This window comes from Microcaecilia unicolor, chromosome 7 (genome assembly GCF_901765095.1).
Source record: "Microcaecilia unicolor chromosome 7, aMicUni1.1, whole genome shotgun sequence".
Taxonomy (NCBI): Eukaryota; Metazoa; Chordata; class Amphibia; order Gymnophiona; family Siphonopidae; genus Microcaecilia; species Microcaecilia unicolor.
The window spans coordinates 264,834,478-264,854,872 of NC_044037.1; the positions used below are offsets into that span (position 1 = coordinate 264,834,478).

The 20,395-nt window shown below is 41.8% G+C and overlaps 1 protein-coding gene across 4 annotated transcripts in view; it reads right to left on the reverse strand.

Annotated features, from left to right (window-relative positions):
* Positions 1–18,390, reverse strand: part of SPOPL (speckle type BTB/POZ protein like) — a 71,114-nt gene extending 52,724 nt beyond the window's left edge. For 2 of the 4 annotated variants that reach the window (XM_030210228.1, XM_030210231.1), the window contains exons 1-4: positions 18,199–18,286; positions 17,931–18,067; positions 14,691–14,812; positions 12,613–12,764 (exon numbers count right to left, since the gene is read on the reverse strand). In XM_030210228.1, coding sequence (XP_030066088.1) covers positions 12,613–12,764; positions 14,691–14,812; positions 17,931–18,067; positions 18,199–18,265 — 478 coding nt within the window. In that variant the 5' untranslated portion in view covers positions 18,266–18,286. Of the gene's footprint in view, positions 1–12,612; positions 12,765–14,690; positions 14,813–17,930; positions 18,068–18,198; positions 18,287–18,308 lie in introns of those variants that run through there. The other 2 variants (XM_030210230.1, XM_030210232.1) reach the window with 2 other exon arrangements.
* Between the last annotated feature and the right edge of the window lie 2,005 nt (positions 18,391–20,395).

The following is a 20,395-nucleotide window of genomic DNA, read 5'->3' on the forward strand; positions in this document are numbered from 1 at the left end:
TCCCGTTAAAAACGCCTTTCTTTTTTCGATTATCGGCCGACGCCCATCTCTCCTCGGCCGATAAACACGCCCCAGTCCCGCCTTCACCACGCCTCCGACACGCCCCCATCAACTTTGACCGTTTCTGCGACAGATTGCAGTTGAAGACGCCCAAAATCGGCGTTCGATTATACCGATTTGGGTGCCCACGGGAGAAAGACGCCCATCTCCCGATTTGGGTCGAAATATGGGCATCTTTCTCTTTCGAAAATAAGGCGGATAGTAACATAGTAAGTGATGGAAAAAAGACCTGAACAGTCCATCCAGTCTGCCCAACAGTCACACTCTATATCAATTTGTGATTAAAACAACAATAAATGTGATCATGGTCATTCTTTGGCGTTTCTGGGACACAGACCCTAGAAGTCTGCCCAGCTCTGTCCTTATGTTCCAACTACTGGAGTTGCTGTCAAAGCTCACTCCAGTCTATTTGAATCTGTCTAGCCATTTGCAGGACTTAGACCGTAAAAGTCTGTCGAGCACTGTCCTTGGTTCCGATTACTGAAGGTGCTATTGAAGCCTTTTCCAGCCCATCCTAAACTGGATTACTATATAAAGAACAGAAACCTACAAAGTCTGCCCAGCACCATCCTTAGTTTTTCACAGCCAGAGTTGCCATCCAAGCATCACTCACACATCCACATGCGCCCATTTAAGGGTTTGTTTTGTTTTTTTCAATACCTTCCATTTTCTAAATCGAGATCCTCTGTGTTCATCCCACACCTTTTTTGAATTCCATCACTGCTTTTTTCTCTAGCATCGACCACCCTCTCCGTGAAAAAGAATTTCCTGACCATCACTCCTAGTTTACCACCCTGCAACCTCAGCTCATGTCCTCTAGTTTTACCGTTTCCCCTTCTCGGGAAAAGATTTGTTTCTATATTAATACCTTTCAAGTATTTAAACGTCTCTATCATATCTCCCCTGTCCCTTCTTCCCTCTAGGCATTTCTTATTCAGTTCTTCCAGTCTTCATATGTCTTAAGGTGCAAGCCCCATATCATTTTTGTCACCATCCTCTGGACCGCTTCTAGTCTTTACATCCTGAGCAAGACACAGCCTCCAAAACAGAACACAATACTCCAGGTGGGACCTCACAAGCGACTTGAACAGGGGCATCAACACTTTCTTTCTTCTGTTGGTTACAACTTTTTCAATGCAGCTTGGCATCCTTCTGGCTATGGCCACCGCCTTGTCCAAGGATCTTAAAGCAACAAAACAGTGTGACACCATCACCCCAAGATCCCTCTCCCTGTCTGTGCAGATCAGCCTCTCTCACCTCCTAGGACATACAGCTCCCTTGGATTTCTACTTATCACTTCTTTGCATTAAATTTTAATTGGCAAATACTAGATCATTCTTCTAACTTTTGCAGACCCTTTTCATGTTTCCACTCCCTCCGGGGTGTCCACTCTATTACAAATATTGCTATCATCCACAAAAAGGCAAACTTACCTTTTAACCCTTTGGCAAGCCGCTCACAAATATATTGAACAGAATAGACCCCAGCACCGATCCTTGATGCACTCCACTACTCACCTTTCCTACCTCCGAGTGAATTCCATTGACCACAACCCTCGGGCATCTGTCCGACAACTAGTTTCTAATCTAGTTCACCACACTGGGTCCTAACTTCAGCCCGTCACGTTTATTTAAGAGCCTCGTATAAGGAACTGTGTCAAAACATTTTGCTGAAATCCAAGTAGATGGATTTCAGCAAAATCTTTGACACATCTAGTGCACGTCCTCGATCCAATTCTCTGGTCCCTAGTCAAAGAATTCAATCAAATTCATTTGGCACGATTTACCTTTGGTAAAAACATGATGCCGCGAATCTTGCAACTCATTAGATTCCAGGAAATTCACTATCCTTTCCTTCAGCAATGCTTCCATTACTTTTCCAATAACCAAAGTGAGGCTTTCTGGCCTGTAGTTTCCCACTTCTTCTCTGTCACCACTTTGTGCAGAGGGACCAAGCCTGCTCTTCTCCAATCCCACGGAACCTCTCCAGTCTCCAAGGATTTATTAAAAAGATCTTTAAGAGAACCCGCCAGAACCTCTGTAAGCTTCCTCAATATCCTGGGATAGATCTCATCCAGTCCCACGGCTTTGTCAACTTTCAATTTTTCAAGCTGTTCATAAACACAATACGATATCCACTCTATTCTCATATGTAACTTTTTTACTAGCCAATCGTGTTCCTTCTCCACTATTTTCTTCTGTGAACACAGAAATATTTGTTTAGCACATCGCTCTCCACATAGCCATCCATAGCATCTTTCAGACTCACCAATTCCATTTTTAGCCTTCCTCATTTCGCTAATATACCTGAAAAAAATTTGTCTCAGTTCCTTACATTTCTAGCCATTTGTTCTTCTGCCTCAGCTTTCACCAGACATATTTCCCTCTTGGCTTCTTTCAGATTCATCCAGTATTCATTTGTGTGTTCCTCGTCTTGAGTTTTCCTGTATTTCATGAATGACAACTCTTTTGCCTTTATTTTCTCAGCCATTTGTTTGGAGAAACATATTGGTTTCCTTAATTTCTTGCATTTATTTACTCTCCTCATATAAAGATCAGTAGCCATTTTAATTGTTCCTTTCAGCCTAGACCACTGTCTTTCCACTTCTTGTATATCTTCCCATCCGCTCTTTCTTCAGGTATGCCCCCATTTTACTAAAGTCAGAATGTTTGAAATCTAGAACTTTTGAGTTTTGAGTGGCTGCTCTAGCTTTTATATCAAACCAAACTGTTTGATGATCACTACTGCCCAGGTACATAAGTACATAAGTAGTGCCATACTGGGAAAGACCAAAGGTCCATCTAGCCCAGCATCCTGTCACCGACAGTGGCCAATCCAGGTCAAGGGCACCTGGCACGCTCCCCAAACGTAAAAACATTCCAGACAAGTTATACCTAAAAATGAGGAATTTTTCCAGTCCATTTAATAGCGGTCTATGGACTTGTCCTTTAGGAATCTATCTAACCCCTTTTTAAACTCCGTCAAGCTAACCGCCCGTACCACGTTCTCCGGCAATGAATTCCAGAGTCTAATTACACGTTGGGTGAAGAAAAATTTCTCCGATTCGTTTTAAATTTACCACACTGTAGCTTCAACTCATGCCCTCTAGTCCTAGTATTTTTGGATAGCGTGAACAGTCGCTTCACATCCACCCGATCCATTCCACTCATTATTTTATACACTTCTATCATATCTCCCCTCAGCCGTCTCTTCTCCAAGCTGAAAAGCCCTAGCCTTCTCAGCCTCTCTTCATAGGAAAGTCGTCCCATCCCCACTATCATTTTCGTCGCCCTTCGCTGTACCTTTTCCAATTCTACTATATCTTTTTTGAGATACGGAGACCAGTACTGAACACAATACTCCAGCTGCGGTCGCACCATGGAGCGATACAACGGCATTATAACATCCGCACACCTGGACTCCATACCCTTCCTAATAACACCCAACATTCTATTCGCTTTCCTAGCCGCAGCAGCACACTGAGCAGAAGGTTTCAGCGTATCATCGACGACGACACCCAGATCCCTTTCTTGATCCGTAACTCCTAACGCGGAACCTTGCAAGACGTAGCTATAATTCGGGTTCCTCTTACCCACATGCATCACTTTGCACTTGTCAACATTGAACTTCATCTGCCACTTGCACGCCCATTCTCCCAGTCTCGCAAGGTCCTCCTGTAATCGTTCACATTCCTCCTGCGACTTGACGACCCTGAATAATTTTGTGTCATCGGCGAATTTAATTACCTCACTAGTTATTCCCATCTCTAGGTCATTTATAAATACATTAAAAAGCAACGGACCCAGCACAGACCCCTGCGGGACCCCACTAACTACCCTCCTCCACTGAGAATACTGGCCACGCAATCCTACTCTCTGCTTCCTATCTTTCAACCAGTTCTTAATCCATAATAATACCCTACCTCCGATTCCATGACTCTGCAATTTCTTCAGGAGTCTTTCGTGCGGCACTTTGTCAAACGCCTTCTGAAAATCCAGATATACAATATCAACCGGCTCCCCATTGTCCACATGTTTGCTTACCCCCTCAAAAAAATGCATTAGATTGGTGAGGCAAGACTTCCCTTCACTAAATCCGTGCTGACTTTGTCTCATCAGTCCATGTTTTTGTATATGCTCTGCAATTTTATTCTTAATAATAGCCTCCACCATCTTGCCCGGCACCGACGTCAGACTCACCGGTCTATAATTTCCCGGATCTCCTCTGGAACCTTTCTTAAAAATCGGAGTAACATTGGCTACCCTCCAGTCTTCCGGTATTACACTCGATTTTAGGGACAGATTGCATATTTCTAACAGTAGCTCCGCAAGTTCATTTTTTAGTTCTATTAATACTCTGGGATGAATACCATCAGGTCCCGGTGATTTACTACTCTTCAGCTTGCTGAACTGACCCATTACATCCTCCAAGGTTACAGAGAATTTGTTTAGTTTCTCTGACTCCCCCGCTTCAAATATTCTTTCCGGCACCGGTGTCCCCCCCAAATCCTCCTCGGTGAAGACCGAAGCAAAGAATTCATTTAATTTCTCCGCTACGGCTTTGTCCTCCTTGATCGCCCCTTTAACACCATTTTCGTCCAGCGGCCCAACCGACTCTTTGGCCGGTTTCCTGCTTTTAATGTATCTAAAAAAGTTTTTACTATGTATTTTTGCTTCCAACGCTAATTTCTTCTCAAAGTCCTTTTTTGCCCTCCTTATCTCCGCTTTGCATTTGGCTTGGCATTCCTTATGATCTATCCTGTTACTTTCAGTTGGTTCTCTTCTCCACTTTCTGAAGGATTGTTTTTTGGCTCTAATGATTTCCTTTATCTTACTGTTTAGCCACGCCGGCTGACGTTTAGTCTTTTTTCCCTTTTTTCTAATACGTGGAATATATTTGTCCTGAACCTCCAGGATGGTGTTTTTAAACAGCATCCACGCCTGATGCAAGTTTTTTACTCTGCGAGCTGCTCCTTTCAGTCTTTTTTTCACCATTTTTCTCATTTTGTCGTAATCACCTTTTCTATAGTTAAACGCTAGCGTACTTGATTTCCTAGTTTCACTTCCTTCAATGCCAATATCAAAACCGATCATATTATGATCACTGTTATCAAGCGGCCCTCGTATCGTTACCCCCTGCACTAGATCATGAGCACCACTAAGGACTAAGTCTAGTATTTTTCCTTCTCTTGTCGGCTCCTGAACTAGCTGTTCCATGAAGCTGTCCTTGATTTCATCAAGAAATCTTATGTCCCTTGCGTGTACAGATGTTACATTAACCCAGTCTATATGCGGGTAATTGAAATCCCCCATTATTATTGTGTTGCCCAGTTTGTTTGCGTCCCTGATTTCCTTTAACATTTCCGCATCCGTCTGTTCGTCCTGGCCAGGCGGACGGTAGTACACTCCTATCACTATCCTTTTCCCCTTTGCACATGGAATTTCAATCCACAGTGATTCCAAGGTGGGCATCTACTTGGACATGAGTCACACTTTCCCCATTTGTGAGCACCAGATCCAGCATTGTTCCTTACCTCGTGGGTTTTATCACCATTTGTCTGAGCAGAACACTTTGAAAGGCATCCACGATCTCCCTACTTATTTCCAATTCTGTAGATGGAACTTTCCAGTGTGCATCCAGCAGGCTGAAATCTCCCAGTAACAGCACTTCCCCTTTCTTTCCCTATTTTTTGGACATCTGCAACCAGATCTTTATGAAACTATTCCAATTGCATCGGAGGTTTGTAGACAACACCTATGTGGACAGAGGTTCCATCTTCTCTTTTCAAGGCAATCTATATCACTTTTTCCTTTCCCCAGGCCCCCTGCATTTCAGTTGCTTTGATATTGCTTCTCAAATAGGGGGCATTTTAGGAAGGCACGCTAGCATTTTTAGTACACGCTGATTAGCACGCACTAAACACTAGAGACACCCACAGGAATATATGGGCATCCCTAGCATTTAGTGGTTGCTTATTTTTAGCACATGTTAAAAACGCTAGCACGCCTTTGTTAAAAGGGGCCTATGCAGAGCTACTCCTCCACATTTTCAACCATCTCTATCCTTACTAAATAGATTATAGCCCGTATGTTTGCATCCCATTCATGGGAGTCATTGAATCATGTCTCCGTAATAGCAACTTATCTAAATCTGCCTCTACCATCATGGCTTGTAGATCATGAAATTTGTTGCTTACACTGTGAGCATTTGTGGTCACGGCTTTCCAGTTACATTTCAGTGGCAGTCTCATCTTCCATATAATTTTTAAGTCTCACCTTCTACAGTATTGCTAAGAGGATTGTTGTGAAAAATTCAATTCAAGGTAGTTCATTTCACCGGAATAACAACATTTAGCAACCAGAAAATGTATGTGCGACCAATATTCCAAGTACTTTAGTTGGAAAAAAGTAAAAGGAAAGGCACAGAAGACCAAAAAAAAAAAAAAAAAAACTTATCTCTCTCTATATAGCTGATTTTCCATTTTTTCAATTAATGGTCATATGCTATTGTTCACAATCAAACGGCTTGAGAACAAAGTTCTTCAGTGTATAACAGTGTCAACTCAAACAATAAAAGAACTTGTAATTACATCACTCATCCAACACCAACAAAGTAATTATCTAATTGTCCATAGGAAAAAAATTTTATAGGTTAAAAAAACAAAACAAAACTATAAACTAGTTTTGCCATTAGTGTGCGGCTACTACAAAACCTAGGACATGAGCACTTGCTAACATCTATTTTGTTAGGGCTCATGCTCTAATCCTTCACTAATTGGTTAGTGCACGGTAATGTAGCTGCGCTAACCGATTAGCACAGAAACGCCCACTCTCCTCAGCACTTAAAACATAAATAAATAGTGCACGATTTGTGCATGCATGTCTCAAATTTACTATAGGACACTTGATTTTAGAAATTGTTTTTCAACTCTATTTAAGTGACCGGCAATGCAGATTGTGTATTCTGTATTGAGTGAAAATGATTTGGAATGTAGAAGATAAGACACAGCTTTAATCAATGTGGTATGTGAAGAGGGAGGTGGAGTATGTTTGAGCTCACACTGGCCACCTGGACGGAGAAACATGTGACCAAATTCAAGCATATTTACATAAGTACATAAGTATTGCCGTACTGGGACAGACCAAAGGTCCATCAAACCCAGCATTCTGTTTCCAACAGTGGCCAATCCAGGTCACCAATACCTGGCAAGATCCCCCAAAAAGTATAAAACATTTTATGTTGCTTATCCCAGAAATAGTGGATTTTCCCCAAGTCAAATTTAATAACAGTCTATGGACTTCTCCTTTAGGAAGCCGTCCAAACTCTGCTAAGCTAACCAACCGCCTTTACCACATTTTCTGGCAACGAATTCCAGAGTTCAATTACACACTGAGTGAATAAAAAAATTTCTCCGATTCGTTTTAAATGTACTAGTTTGTAGCTTCATCGCATGCCCCCTAGTCCTCGTATTTTTGGAAAGAGTAAACAAACGATTCACGTCTACCCATTCCACTCCACTCATTATTTTATAGACCTCTATCATATCTCCCCTCAGCCGTCTTTTCTCCAAGCTGAAGAGCCCCAGCTGCTTTAGCCTTTCCTCATAGGGAAGTTGTCCCATTCCCTTTATCATTTTCATCACGCTTCTTTGAATCTTTTCTAATTCCATTATATTTTTTTTGAGATGCGGCGACCAGAATTGAACACAATATTCGAGGTGCAGTCACACCATGGAGCGATACAAAGGCATTATAATGTGCTCATTTTTGTTTTCCATGCCTTTCCTAATAATACCTAACATTCTATTTGCTTTCTTAGCTGCTGCAGCACACTGAGCAGAAGATTTCAACGTATCATCAACGATGATACCTACAGTGGTGGAAATAAGTATTTGATCCCTTGCTGATTTTGTAAGTTTGCCCACTGACAAAGACATGAGCAGCCCATAATTGAAGGGTAGGTTATTGGTAACAGTGAGAGATAGCACATCACAAATTAAATCCGGAAAATCACATTGTGGAAAGTATATGAATTTATTTGCATTCTGCAGAGGGAAATAAGTATTTAATCCCTCTGGCAAACAAGACCTAATACTTGGTGGCAAAACCCTTGTTGGCAAGCACAGCGGTCAGACGTCTTCTGTAGTTGATGATGAGGTTTGCACACATGTCAGGAGGAATTTTGGTCCACTCCTCTTTGCAGATCATCTCTAAATCATTAAGAGTTCTGGGCTGTCGCTTGGCAACTCGCAGCTTCAGCTCCCTCCATAAGTTTTCAATGGGATTAAGGTCTGGTGACTGGCTAGGCCACTCCATGACCCTAATGTGCTTCTTCCTGAGCCACTCCTTTGTTGCCTTGGCTGTATGTTTTGGGTCATTGTCGTGCTGGAAGACCCAGCCACGACACATTTTTAAGGCCCTGGCGGAGGGAAGGAGGTTGTCACTCAGAATTGTACGGTACATGGCCCCATCCATTCTCCCATTGATGCGGTGAAGTAGTCCTGTGCCCTTAGCAGAGAAACACCCCCAAAACATAACATTTCCACCTCCATGCTTGACAGTGGGGACGGTGTTCTTTGGGTCATAGGCAGCATTTCTCTTCCTCCAAACACGGCGAGTTGAGTTCATGCCAAAGAGCTCAATTTTTGTCTCATCTGACCACAGCACCTTCTCCCAATCACTCTCGGCATCATCCAGGTGTTCACTGGCAAACTTCAGACGGGCCGTCACATGTGCCTTCCGGAGCAGGGGGACCTTGCGGGCACTGCAGGATTGCAATCCGTTATGTCGTAATGTGTTACCAATGGTTTTCGTGGTGACAGTGGTCCCAGCTGCCTTGAGATCATTGACAAGTTCCCCCCTTGTAGTTGTAGGCTGATTTCTAACCTTCCTCATGATCAAGGATACCCCACGAGGTGAGATTTTGCGTGGAGCCCCAGATCTTTGTCGATTGACAGTCATTTTGTACTTCTTCCATTTTCTTACTATGGCACCAACAGTTGTCTCCTTCTCGCCCAGCGTCTTACTGATGGTTTTGTAGCCCATTCCAACCTTGTGCAGGTGTATGATCTTGTCCCTGACATCCTTAGACAGCTCCTTGCTCTTGGCCATTTTGTAGAGGTTAGAGTCTGACTGATTCACTGAGTCTGTGGACAGGTGTCTTTCATACAGGTGACCATTGCCGACAGCTGTCTGTCATGCAGGTAACGAGTTGATTTGGAGCATCTACCTGGTCTGTAGGGGCCAGATCTCTTACTGGTTGGTGGGGGATCAAATACTTATTTCCCTCTGCAGAATGCAAATAAATTCATATACTTTCCACAATGTGATTTTCCGGATTTAATTTGTGATGTGCTATCTCTCACTGTTACCAATAACCTACCCTTCAATTATGGGCTGCTCATGTCTTTGTCAGTGGGCAAACTTACAAAATCAGCAAGGGATCAAATACTTATTTCCACCACTGTAGGTCCCTTGCATTACGTAGCTATAGTTTGGGTTCCTCTTTCCCACATGCATCACTTTGCACTTGTTCACATTAAACGTCATCTAACATTTAGACGCCCAGCCTCCCAATCTCGTAAGGTCCTTTTGTAATTTTTCACAATCCTCCCTCGATTTAACGACTTTGACTAACTTTGTGTTGTCACCAAATTTAATTACCTCACTAGTTACTCCCATCTCTAGGTCATTTATAAATGTTAAAAAGGAGGAGTCCCAGCACAGACGCCTGGGGAACCCCACTAATTACCCTTCTCCATTGAGAATACTGACCATTTAATCCTACTCTCTGTTTTCTATATTTTAACCAGTTTTTAATCCACAATAGTACCTCCTATCCCATGACTCTCCAATTTCCTCTGGAGTCTTTCATGAGGTACTTTGTCAAACGCCTTCTGAAAATCCAGATACACAATATCAACCGGCTCACCCTTATCCACATGTCTGTTCACCCCCTCAAAGAAATGCAACAGATTGGTGAGGCAAGATTTCCCTTCACTAAGTCCATGTTGGCTTTGTCTTATTAATCCATGCTTTTGAAGAAGCTCTGTAATTTTGTTCTTTATAATAGTCTCTACCATTTTGCTTGGCACCAACGTCAGACTCACCGGTCTATAATTTTCCAGATCTCCTCTGGAACCTTTTTTTAAAATTGGCATTACATTGGTCACTCTCCAATTTTCCGGAACCACAATTGATTTTAAGGTTAAATTACATATTACTAACAATAGTTCCGCAAGTTCATTTTTCAGTTCTATCAGTACTCTGGAATGAATATCATCCGGTCCAGGAGATTTGCTACTCTTCAATTTATCAAATTGCCCCATTACATCCTCTAGGTCTATATAGATTTCATTCAGTTTCTCCAACTCGTCAGCTTTGAATATCATTTCTGTAACAAGAATTTGTCTCAAATCTTCCTCTTGAAGACCGAAGCAAAGAATTAATTTAATCTCTCCACTATGGCTTTGTCTTCCCTGATCATCCCTTTTACCCCTCAGTCATCTAGCGGTCCAACCGATTAATTTGCCGGCTTCCTGCTTTTTGTAAGGCTTGTTTACCAAAACAGATAAATTCTCAAGCATTCTATAATTTTCCTTAGCTTTGAACATGAGTGCTAAGCCTAATAAAAAGGGGACTTTTTTTCAGTGAAATTGGGAGCTCATCTGTAACGTACATACTGCGAAGAGAACTATGTTTCCTGGTCAAAGACTCCTGGCTTTCGTTATGAACAGGGCCCCCCAGCTTATAAGAGCCTGAATGATGTAAGGACCAGTGATGTGTATATAGATATGATGTATGTATAGTGTATTATTGCTTCTTTTCCTGGTCTAGAAACTCCTAGCACTGCTTGGATATAGAAACCAGTTTCTTTTTAACTATAGATAGATATTGTTTCTTTTCAGTTATATAGCTTAATAATTGTGTGTATATATCTTAATCATTATGTATCTTAGAACCTCTAATAAAAAGTCTCATTTACCTAATACGAATCCAAAATAATCCACAGTAATTACTGAATAGTATGTGTCAGTGAGACAGGCTGTAAAACCAGGACAGAACAGTACCCCAAGATAAGCCCTTTTAAACAGCTGGAAGCACACACTAGCAGCTTAGTAAAAAGACCCACAGAAGTGTATATTTCTATAAAGGGGTATGTAAATAACCAAATCACAGGCTTATAAGCATGTATAAATGGCAATATTCCGGCTCTCATTTTATAAAATGGAATCTAAATACAATGGTGCACAGTTTGAAAATGAGCATACAATTATGCAAAGAAGTTATAGAATATTGTAATGTACATTTTTTTTTTTGGGGGGGGGGGGGCAGGGGGGTTAACCAATTTAAGATCTTTACCTTTCACCGGCACTGTGGCTGGTTTAAGTGGTCACACCTAAAATATATACACGTTTGCTCTACTATGTTAGTACTGTAAAGGAAAGTAGGCACAAACTTTTCTTTCTTTATAGACTATGCTCCAAATAGGCTCCCTTTTATAGAATGACCCTCAGAGTTGGAGAAACGTCAGGCCCTAAGACTTTCCTTTATGTCAAAGAATTAAGTTTAAAATGAAGGTTATGAATATTTGTTTCTCCAGTACTGCATAAGACTCAGTGTGACATCTCTGGGAGAAAGCCGATTTACTTTGCATGCAATTTTGAATTAAAAAAAAAAAAAAAGTATATGCCACCCCCCAAAAGAAAAAGCCTATATCCATTGTACTGAATAAAAGGCTTCAATTTAGACCATTATCTTTAAAGCTGCATAACCCATGCCAAAATACTTGAACAATGCCTTGACTTCTTGAAGATAAATTTCCAAACATTAAAAAAAAAATGATAAAAGCCCATAAATATTACAGAGATATGTAGTCTGCACTACTCTGCAAGTCTGTCTACAGCTAAAAAAAAATTCAAAATCAATATGGTGAGAACTGATTGAAGTCTCCAGTATAAATCAGCCTTTATTAGCACAATTTTCTATTCTTTTATTAAACCACAGGCACAGTTAGATTTTACTTACTGTACTAGACTTCATCTTCAATTTTATACATTCAGAAATCTTATCCCAGACAGAAGTTCTGGATCATGTGAGATTACATCACATATATAGGGCTTCTTTTACAAAGCCACGCTAGCGATTCCTGCACGGAAAATGAGGAAGCCCATAGGAACTGAATGGGCTTCCTCTCATTTGCCACACAGGAATCGCTAGTGCAGCTTTGTAAAAAAAAGAAAAAAAAGCCCATAATAAACTAAATCGTGTAGGGCCTCTTATCAAGCTGCACTAGCAATTGCCGCACCGGGGACCGCTACTGAGGTTTGATAAAGAGGCCCTTAAGCCCCCACTAAGTCACATTTTCTGCTTCCACCAGGCAGAAATAGTTCCACAATGGCATTATCAAAATGTCTCACAGTTCACTGCCACCATTCATCACAAAACAAGATGGACTTAAAGCAGACGCCTAACACTTAGGACATCTTATAAACACTACAAATGTTTTATACACGCATGTCTTTGAAATTCCTCAGTTTGAAATGCAACCTACCCATGGCTTTCGTTTCTTCCCTTTTAGCATTCAGGAGAGAAAATTTGAATTTTGCTCTGACTTCACTTTTTGGACAGCTGACTAAAAGTAAATATAACGACAGGTAGTCTTTGCTTTCATCATCTAATCCTTTTGGGTTTACTCTTAAGCACCTGAAAAATCAACAGAGAAAGAAACTTAGCAATAGCCAGAAATCATAACTGCAAAATATGTACAATGCAATGTGCAGAATGTGATATGTTGTACTTTACCTTATAATATTTTATTTCTACAAACCATATACTTATCCAATACAGTATATAGCAAAGCCTAAAATATAAGGCTATAAAGGGGGAAGTGATCAATGGAGGGTTAAGTGACTTGCCCAGAGTCACAAGGAGCTGCCTGTGCCTGAAGTAGGAATCAAACTCAGTTCCTCAGTTCCCCAGGACCAAAGTCCACCACCCTAACCACTAGGCCACTCCTCCACTGAATTAAGAGCAGCCTAAATTGATAACTTCCCCCCTAAATGTTTTAAACATATAGTGGAGTATTATATCAAACATATGAAGAGGCATGTTTACTAATCAGGTAATGTGTTAGAAATGGTCTAAACTAATGGCCACCACATTAAAACAAGCCAGTGTAGTAAAAATACTATACTGCTTAATGAGAGTGGGGGAAGGATCTAGGCAGGTCATGAGCAGATACAGGGAGTGGCCAGCCTTGACAGCTAGTGTGTGAGATGTTATTATACACTAGCTGTCAAAACTGCCAATAGTGTGGGCGCAGTCGCACCATGAGCAATCGGGTAGTATAGTCAAAGCCTTTACAAAAAAAGTACTTCAACCTCCCCACCATCACCCCAAACAAGAAACCTCCCAAACAGCATTTCCACAACCCTACAAAGAGCATCCCCTCCCCAAATAACCTCCCAACACCTCCATAAGAGAATCCCCCAACCAAAGGCACTCGCTCGCATTATCAGCAGTTGCCCCCCTCCCAGGGGTAATCTACTGGATGGGGTGGGAGCAGCTCCTCCTCGGTTCCTGCTCACGGATACAGAGGTTCAAAATGGCAGATACGACCCCCTAGTGGTAGTCTCATGGTGCAACCACTAGGGGTAAACCTGTCACATAAGGGCAATTGCTCTACATAGGCATATCGACCCCTAGGGGTAGTACTGCGAGACTAATGCTAACAGTCATAGCTGACATTTTGAACCCCAGTGGATAGAGGGGCAAGAAAGGAAAGGGATCGCTCTGCCCCATCCAGTATATTACCATGGAGACCCCCCCCCCCCCCCCCCAATTAAGAGGGATAGAGTTGTTTTTTTTCTGTTTTAGTGCTGGGGCCCACACTATCTGCCAAGATATGTAACACCAGTCCATGTAGTAAATGTCTGCCCTATGCAATAAATACAGGGCAAATGCTTGCCCCACCTCCTACACTTACTGCACAGGCTTTGCACTTAAGGTGTGGTTACTAAGTGTGGTAAGGTTTTGCACTTAAACAGGGCTCAAAATCATATATAACAAATATCAGAAAACATCTAAACCAGGGGTGTCCAACCTCGGTCCTCAAAGGGCTGCAGTTTTCTCGGGTTTTCAGGATTTCCCCAATGAATATGCATGAGATCTAATTGCAAACTGCCTCCCATACATATGACAATTTACCATAGACTTCAGCAGTATCACTTACTGAATTTAGACTTTTTAATCAGTAAGATTTATACACCCACCCACCTCCTCATCATCGGTGTAACGGTAGAAACATTTTCATCTTTCATATTCAATTTAATTTATCCATAAATTAAAATATATAAAAGAAGTTGAAAAAGTTTTTAAAAAATTTTAATATGAAAATGTTTCTACCGTTACACCGATGACGAGGTGGGTGGAATACAGTCTGTATATAGGATTAACAAGAACCTCCTAAAAGACTGTTGCTATTGGTGTCTGAGATCTAATTGCATGCATTGACTCCATTGTATGCAAACAGATCTCATGAATATTCACTGTAGAAATTCTGATAACCTGACCTGGTGAGGATCGAGGTTGGACACCCCTGATCTAAACAGGAAAACAAAAAAGTCTTACCATTTCATTTTATCGTTTGGACCAGATGAAAATGTTGAACTTTTCAGAACTTCTCCCATTTCTTCTCGGCAAAAACTAAAGTTATTTATAGTCCACATATAGGAGAATTTGACAACTTTAACCTGGGGAAAGAGTTACAAAATAATTATAATCAGGTAATTTGTTTGGATTAATGTTTTCCCCTCTGGAACCTGGATACTTTAGTATGAATGTTATAACCACCATGTACTCCCATGTCACATTGGACTAATTATTTAACCTTATTGTGTTTAACCCTAGATTTCCTTCTTCTACCACAGAGATGATCAATGTCAATCCTCAAGGTCTGCAATCCAGTCAGGTTTTCCAAAATGAGTATGAATGAGGTGTTTGCATACAACAGAGGCAGCACATGCAAACAGATCCCAAGCACATTTATTGGAGAAATCCTGAGAACTTGACTGGGTTGTGGATCTCAAGGACTGATATTGAGCATCCCTGCTCTACCATGCAGTAGAGAACTAGTGCACAGAATAATTTCTGCGTAATAACCTCCCCACCCCCACCGTTTAGAAAGCCGCACTAGGAGCTGCCGGTGTGGTAATGCCGACACAGTCCATTCACTTACAATATAATCTGTGATTACAAAAATAATCTCACACATGGTATTTTAGATTGAAAAAACTATATGAAGGGGACAAAATAAACACCTGTTACTGGTCATACTTGAGTGAATTCCTTCAAAAAGGCGGTAAATAAATCAATCGATACTAATTTGCTCCAGGCACCACATATAGAACATGCACAAGTGGGCAGCAGTCTAATCATAGGAAGTCTGAAAGAAGCTGTGTGTGCAACAGCTGTCATGATGGCAGCCCAAAGGACTTTGTTCCCTACTGAGCAAGTTAACCTTTGAGGATTTCACCAAGGGCCTCTTATCAAACTAACCAAGCTAGTCCCCGATTCACTCTGAATGGGCTTCATCGGCACTGCCGCACAGGAACTGCTAGTGTGGCTTAATAAAAAAGGGTAAATTTTGATTGCTTAAATTCCTGAGTAGGTATTGTTAATAAAAGAGGCCCTAAAGTTCTAACCCAGTTCAAAGATCTCAATACTTTCAGAGCACCAACTGGTGGCAGAAAACTCACGAGATACAGGCCTTGACCCATAGAGACATATTTTCAAAGCACTTAGCCTTCCAAAGTTCCATAGGTTTCTATGGAACTTTGGAAAGCTAAGTGCTTTGAAAATATGCCTCAAAGTCACCTAAAACTTAACCCAGCAAGACAAAGCTTATCCCCATCTCCCAAGCCACTTTCATTTCATCCTCTTTACTATAGATGACGGTACTAATCTTCCACTCCCCACAGGTCATCTTTAACTCTCCCCTCTCTAAGCACATCTAAAATACCATTAAAATGTGTCCCTCTGCACACACACAAACCACCATCAAAATGTGTCCCTTCCTTTCTCAACATATTACTAAATCCTTTATCTTCTCTCTCATTTTCTATATGAAGTGCTGCAACCTGTTCCGCATGGGTCTGCTCTTGGAGTCATCTCACCATTAATCTATTCAAAATTCAGCTGCACAACTCATCTGCCCCACCATTAAAAACCACCTTGAATGTTCCCTAACAGGAAAATGGTCATAACAAACAACAATGATCTCTTATCAAGTCACTACATTTAGTCCCTTACCCACACCTGTAGAAATTTCAGATTTCTTAAATACTTCTCATTGCTTCCCCTCTATATGCTCTCCAAACACCCCTCTTCCCAAAATGGGTTCATCTGTACCCTTTATCCTCCATCAGCAAATCTTTTCACATAGATTGCCTTACTGTACCGAATGCCTAGAACTGCTTTCCTGACTGGCTGCATAATACTTCTTGTCTTATACTGAAAATGTATTTTTAAAAAAACACTTTAAAGCAAGTTCTTCTTTGTGGTTTTCCTGATTTTATAATTTTTTAAATAAAGTGTGTTTTATGGATATCCCAACTCCCAAGCGCAAGGTTGCCATGGCAACTAAACATTTTATTATGGTTCCAATAACCCAGCAAGTCGCTCCAGAAGAAAACGGCATCAGCAGGCCTCACAAGCTTAAGGGAAAGATGGCATGCTAACTGCACACAAGGGCCAACGGAAGGAGGCAGCATCAGCAGCTCATGCAGGTCAATGGGAGGAAGTACCTATCTGTTTTCTTCAGCAGGGCGCACAGTTAGAGAAACTTCTGAAGCAGGAAGGATGGATGTGAAGGGGGTCTCCTGAGGATTGGTGAGAAAGGAGAATGCTATGGGGAAGGAAGGTTTAAAAAAAAAAAAAAAAAAGACCAGATGAGGACAGGCTTGGAGGGGACCTGCAGAGACTGGTGGAACATATTGAGAGAGAGAGAGAGAGAAGTGCAGATATGGCAGGTGGATTACCGAAAGGGTGACTGATAGAGACCAAGGTCATGATGACAAATAACACAGAGGAAACTTCTGCAGGCTCAGGCATTATTTACTTATTTATGCATTCTTGTATCTGTTGTCCAAAAACAAGTTTTGTTTCAAAGTGGTTTACAATTCTAGTTTGTGGTTACAGTATCTTTTTACATTTACAAGTTTTGTTATGGTGTTAACGGGATGGTTTACAAGTGCAGTTTATATTAAGGTTTAGTTATGTATATAATGGTAGTGATTATTATTAAAAAGAGGTGTCATCACACAGCTGATGGTGTGCTGGCAGGACTGGGGATGCATAGGCTATGCATTAACAAAGTTACAGTAAATCTCTGGAGGAGGGGAGGCAGCAAATGCTGGTATTTGACCTACAAGCAACTTAACAGTGTGAAGGGTCTCCTCCAATTATATAATATGGTGGACACCACTAGCAAACAACAAAAAGATCATCATTAATTATTCACACATCCAAAAGACTATAATGTCAGGTCAGATAACTACAAGAAAGTGAGACCTCATAAAAGGGCTGGTTCCTTAAAGTTTTGTCCCATTCTGCAACTATAGAAAAAAGATTTGCAAAATCCCTGTAGAACAGCAAGATCACAACAGAGGAAAGAACTGCTATATTAGCCAAGGTCCAATTCAGAATCTAACTCACGATTGGTAGCAGCAATAGGCTATTCATACACATTCAAATTCCTTCCTTCGTGGATACGATTTACTAACCTCACACACGAAATCATTTTTTTCCACGTATTTTTCGATGAAAACAGTTTGCTGAAAGCAAAACATTACTTGCACTTCCTTAGTTTACCTGTGTGTAACACCAGCTTTCAGCTACAGGTCCACTGGCCGTTTCTCCAGGTGGCGGAGGAGTGGGTACCCTTGACATCGCCACCTTGCCAGAGTTCCGTATATTCAAACTCAGTACTTCCAACTTCAGTTCTCTTCCTGCACAATAGAACCACCGATTATACGAAGTCTTTGCTCTCAAACACCGAGCCCCCATCTTCAGGCACACAAGAACCCCGTATCCACCCCCGCGCGGTCTGGTATCTCTCTCCCTCTCTCTTATACTCTACCCAGTCCATCATGTCTCCCCTTCTTCTTCTTCCGGTCCACAGTCCAAAATCGTTTTCTCTCTCTCATTCTCAAACTTACCTCCCACACCGCGTTCCACCTTCAAACATACCTTTTAGGCAGCAAGTCATAGAAGTTGACTGCAACCGGCCAAAACACCTTCCTTCGCCGGCGTCCCGCCCCCTCCTGCCGCGACTTCCTGTTTCCGGCAGGGCGGGACGATACAGAGAGAAGAAAGTTGCGTCAGAGGGGGTGGGGATATTACCGCCCGGGCAAGGAAACTGGCTGGCTGGTAAGGGTTGTGGTCAGTATTTATGAATTGTTGTTGTTGCAGCAGCAGCCCCCTCCCTGAAAGATAAGTTTGAAGGAAGACGCGCGCGGGGACAGAGTGAGAGAGGCGGAGAGATGCCAGATGGGTGGGGGAGGGAGTAGCGGTCGTACAGCGTCTGTTTTGACTCTTTTGGAGACGCTGACACATCGGAGCGGTTTTGACCTGGTTGACGTCCCCGGTTTAGGGCTGTCCAGGTTTTTGCCTGGAGGAAAGATCATGAACTCGTCCTTGGAACAGTTCCTCTCGTCCACAATCAAAGTTTGCGATAGGCCTTGCCTTGTGTCTAGCAAGGGGCGTTAAAGCCTGTGAAGCGTCTCTTAGATCCTGCGGTTGTACTCGAAAGTTTTTATGCACACCTGCATCGGGTACGTTCCCACACTTACTGCATTAAAGATGTAAATATAAGACCTTTCTATGACCTGAAGCTTTATTTTACTGTTGTTGCAATTTTGAAAAAGAATATATCCTTTTGACCACTTTGAATATAATTTCATCAAGCTTTTTTTCTATGTGAAGCGTGCTTTTTTTGGAAACGACTTTTATAAAATTCATGATGTCGGCACAAAAGACTCGGTTCCCTACAATATATGTGCTTACAGGAACATGTGCATTTTTGTTTATATGGCGGTGTTCTGAGGGCTGCTTTGGGTGGAACTATTGCCTGTTTTAGACAGTAAAACTCACAGATATGCCCATATTAGAGTACAATGCATGGGAGCTAACTTTTCAAAATTATTGGGGTTGCTAAGCCCAGCGGAAATAAGTACTACTACTACTAGACATTTCTAAAGCGCTACTAGGGTTACGCAGCGCTTTATAAGTACATAAGTAATGCCATACTGGGAAAAGACCAAAGGTCCATCGAGCTCAGCATCCTGTCCCCGGCAGCGGCCAATCCAGGTCAAGGGCACCTGGCAAGCTACCCAAATGTACAAACATTTTATACAAGTTATTCCCAAGTCCATTTAGTAGCCCTTTAGGAAACCGTCCAACCCATTTTTAAACTCTGCCAAGCTAACCGCCTTCACTACGTTCTCCGGCAAAGAATTCCAATGTTTAATTATGCGTTGGGTGAAGAAACATTTTCTCCTATTTGTTTTAAATTTAGTACACTAGTTTCATCGCATGCCCCCTAGTCTTAGTATTTTTGGAAATTGTGAACAAACGCTTCACATCTACCTGTTCCACTCCACTCATTATTTTATATAACCCCTCCCTGGACACATACAAGGAATTTTCTCAATATTGGGAGTGCTCAAGCACCCACAGAGTCATCACCTATGGTACAATGTACCAAAATCATGATATTCAATGCAAATATTCGTAGGTAAAGCAGAGGAGTCCATTGAAAACTAATTAGCTGTTCTTAACTATTTTCATAAATATTTTTGTAGGACCTTCAGATGGTGCTAACAATCCAAACTTGTTTTCAGTGCACTCAATTTCTTTCTCTCTCTATTTTTCCCCCAATTACTGTGTACCCGTTAATTTCCAACATTCAAAAGGCATATCAGTAACTTTATATAGTGACCAACGCACGTATCTTGAATTTCTTCAGCAGAGCATTGTGTTCTGGCAACCTCCTAGGAATAAGTGCGTTGATCACTATGAAAAGTTACTGATATTCCTGTAAAAATTGAGGCCTGTAAGGCCAAACATTTTTGGTTTGCAGCACCCCTCCTGGCCATATGGGTCTCTGCGGCACCCACCTCCCGGCCACATGGGTCTTTCCACCCCCTGCCACATAGGTCTCCCTTTCCCTGAAGCCCTCTGCCTTCCCCATATCCACCATCACTCACTACCTTCCTTCTTGCAAGTCCAGAATTACTGCCACTTCCTTCTCTTTCCCCTGCTGCAGTACTTGCGAA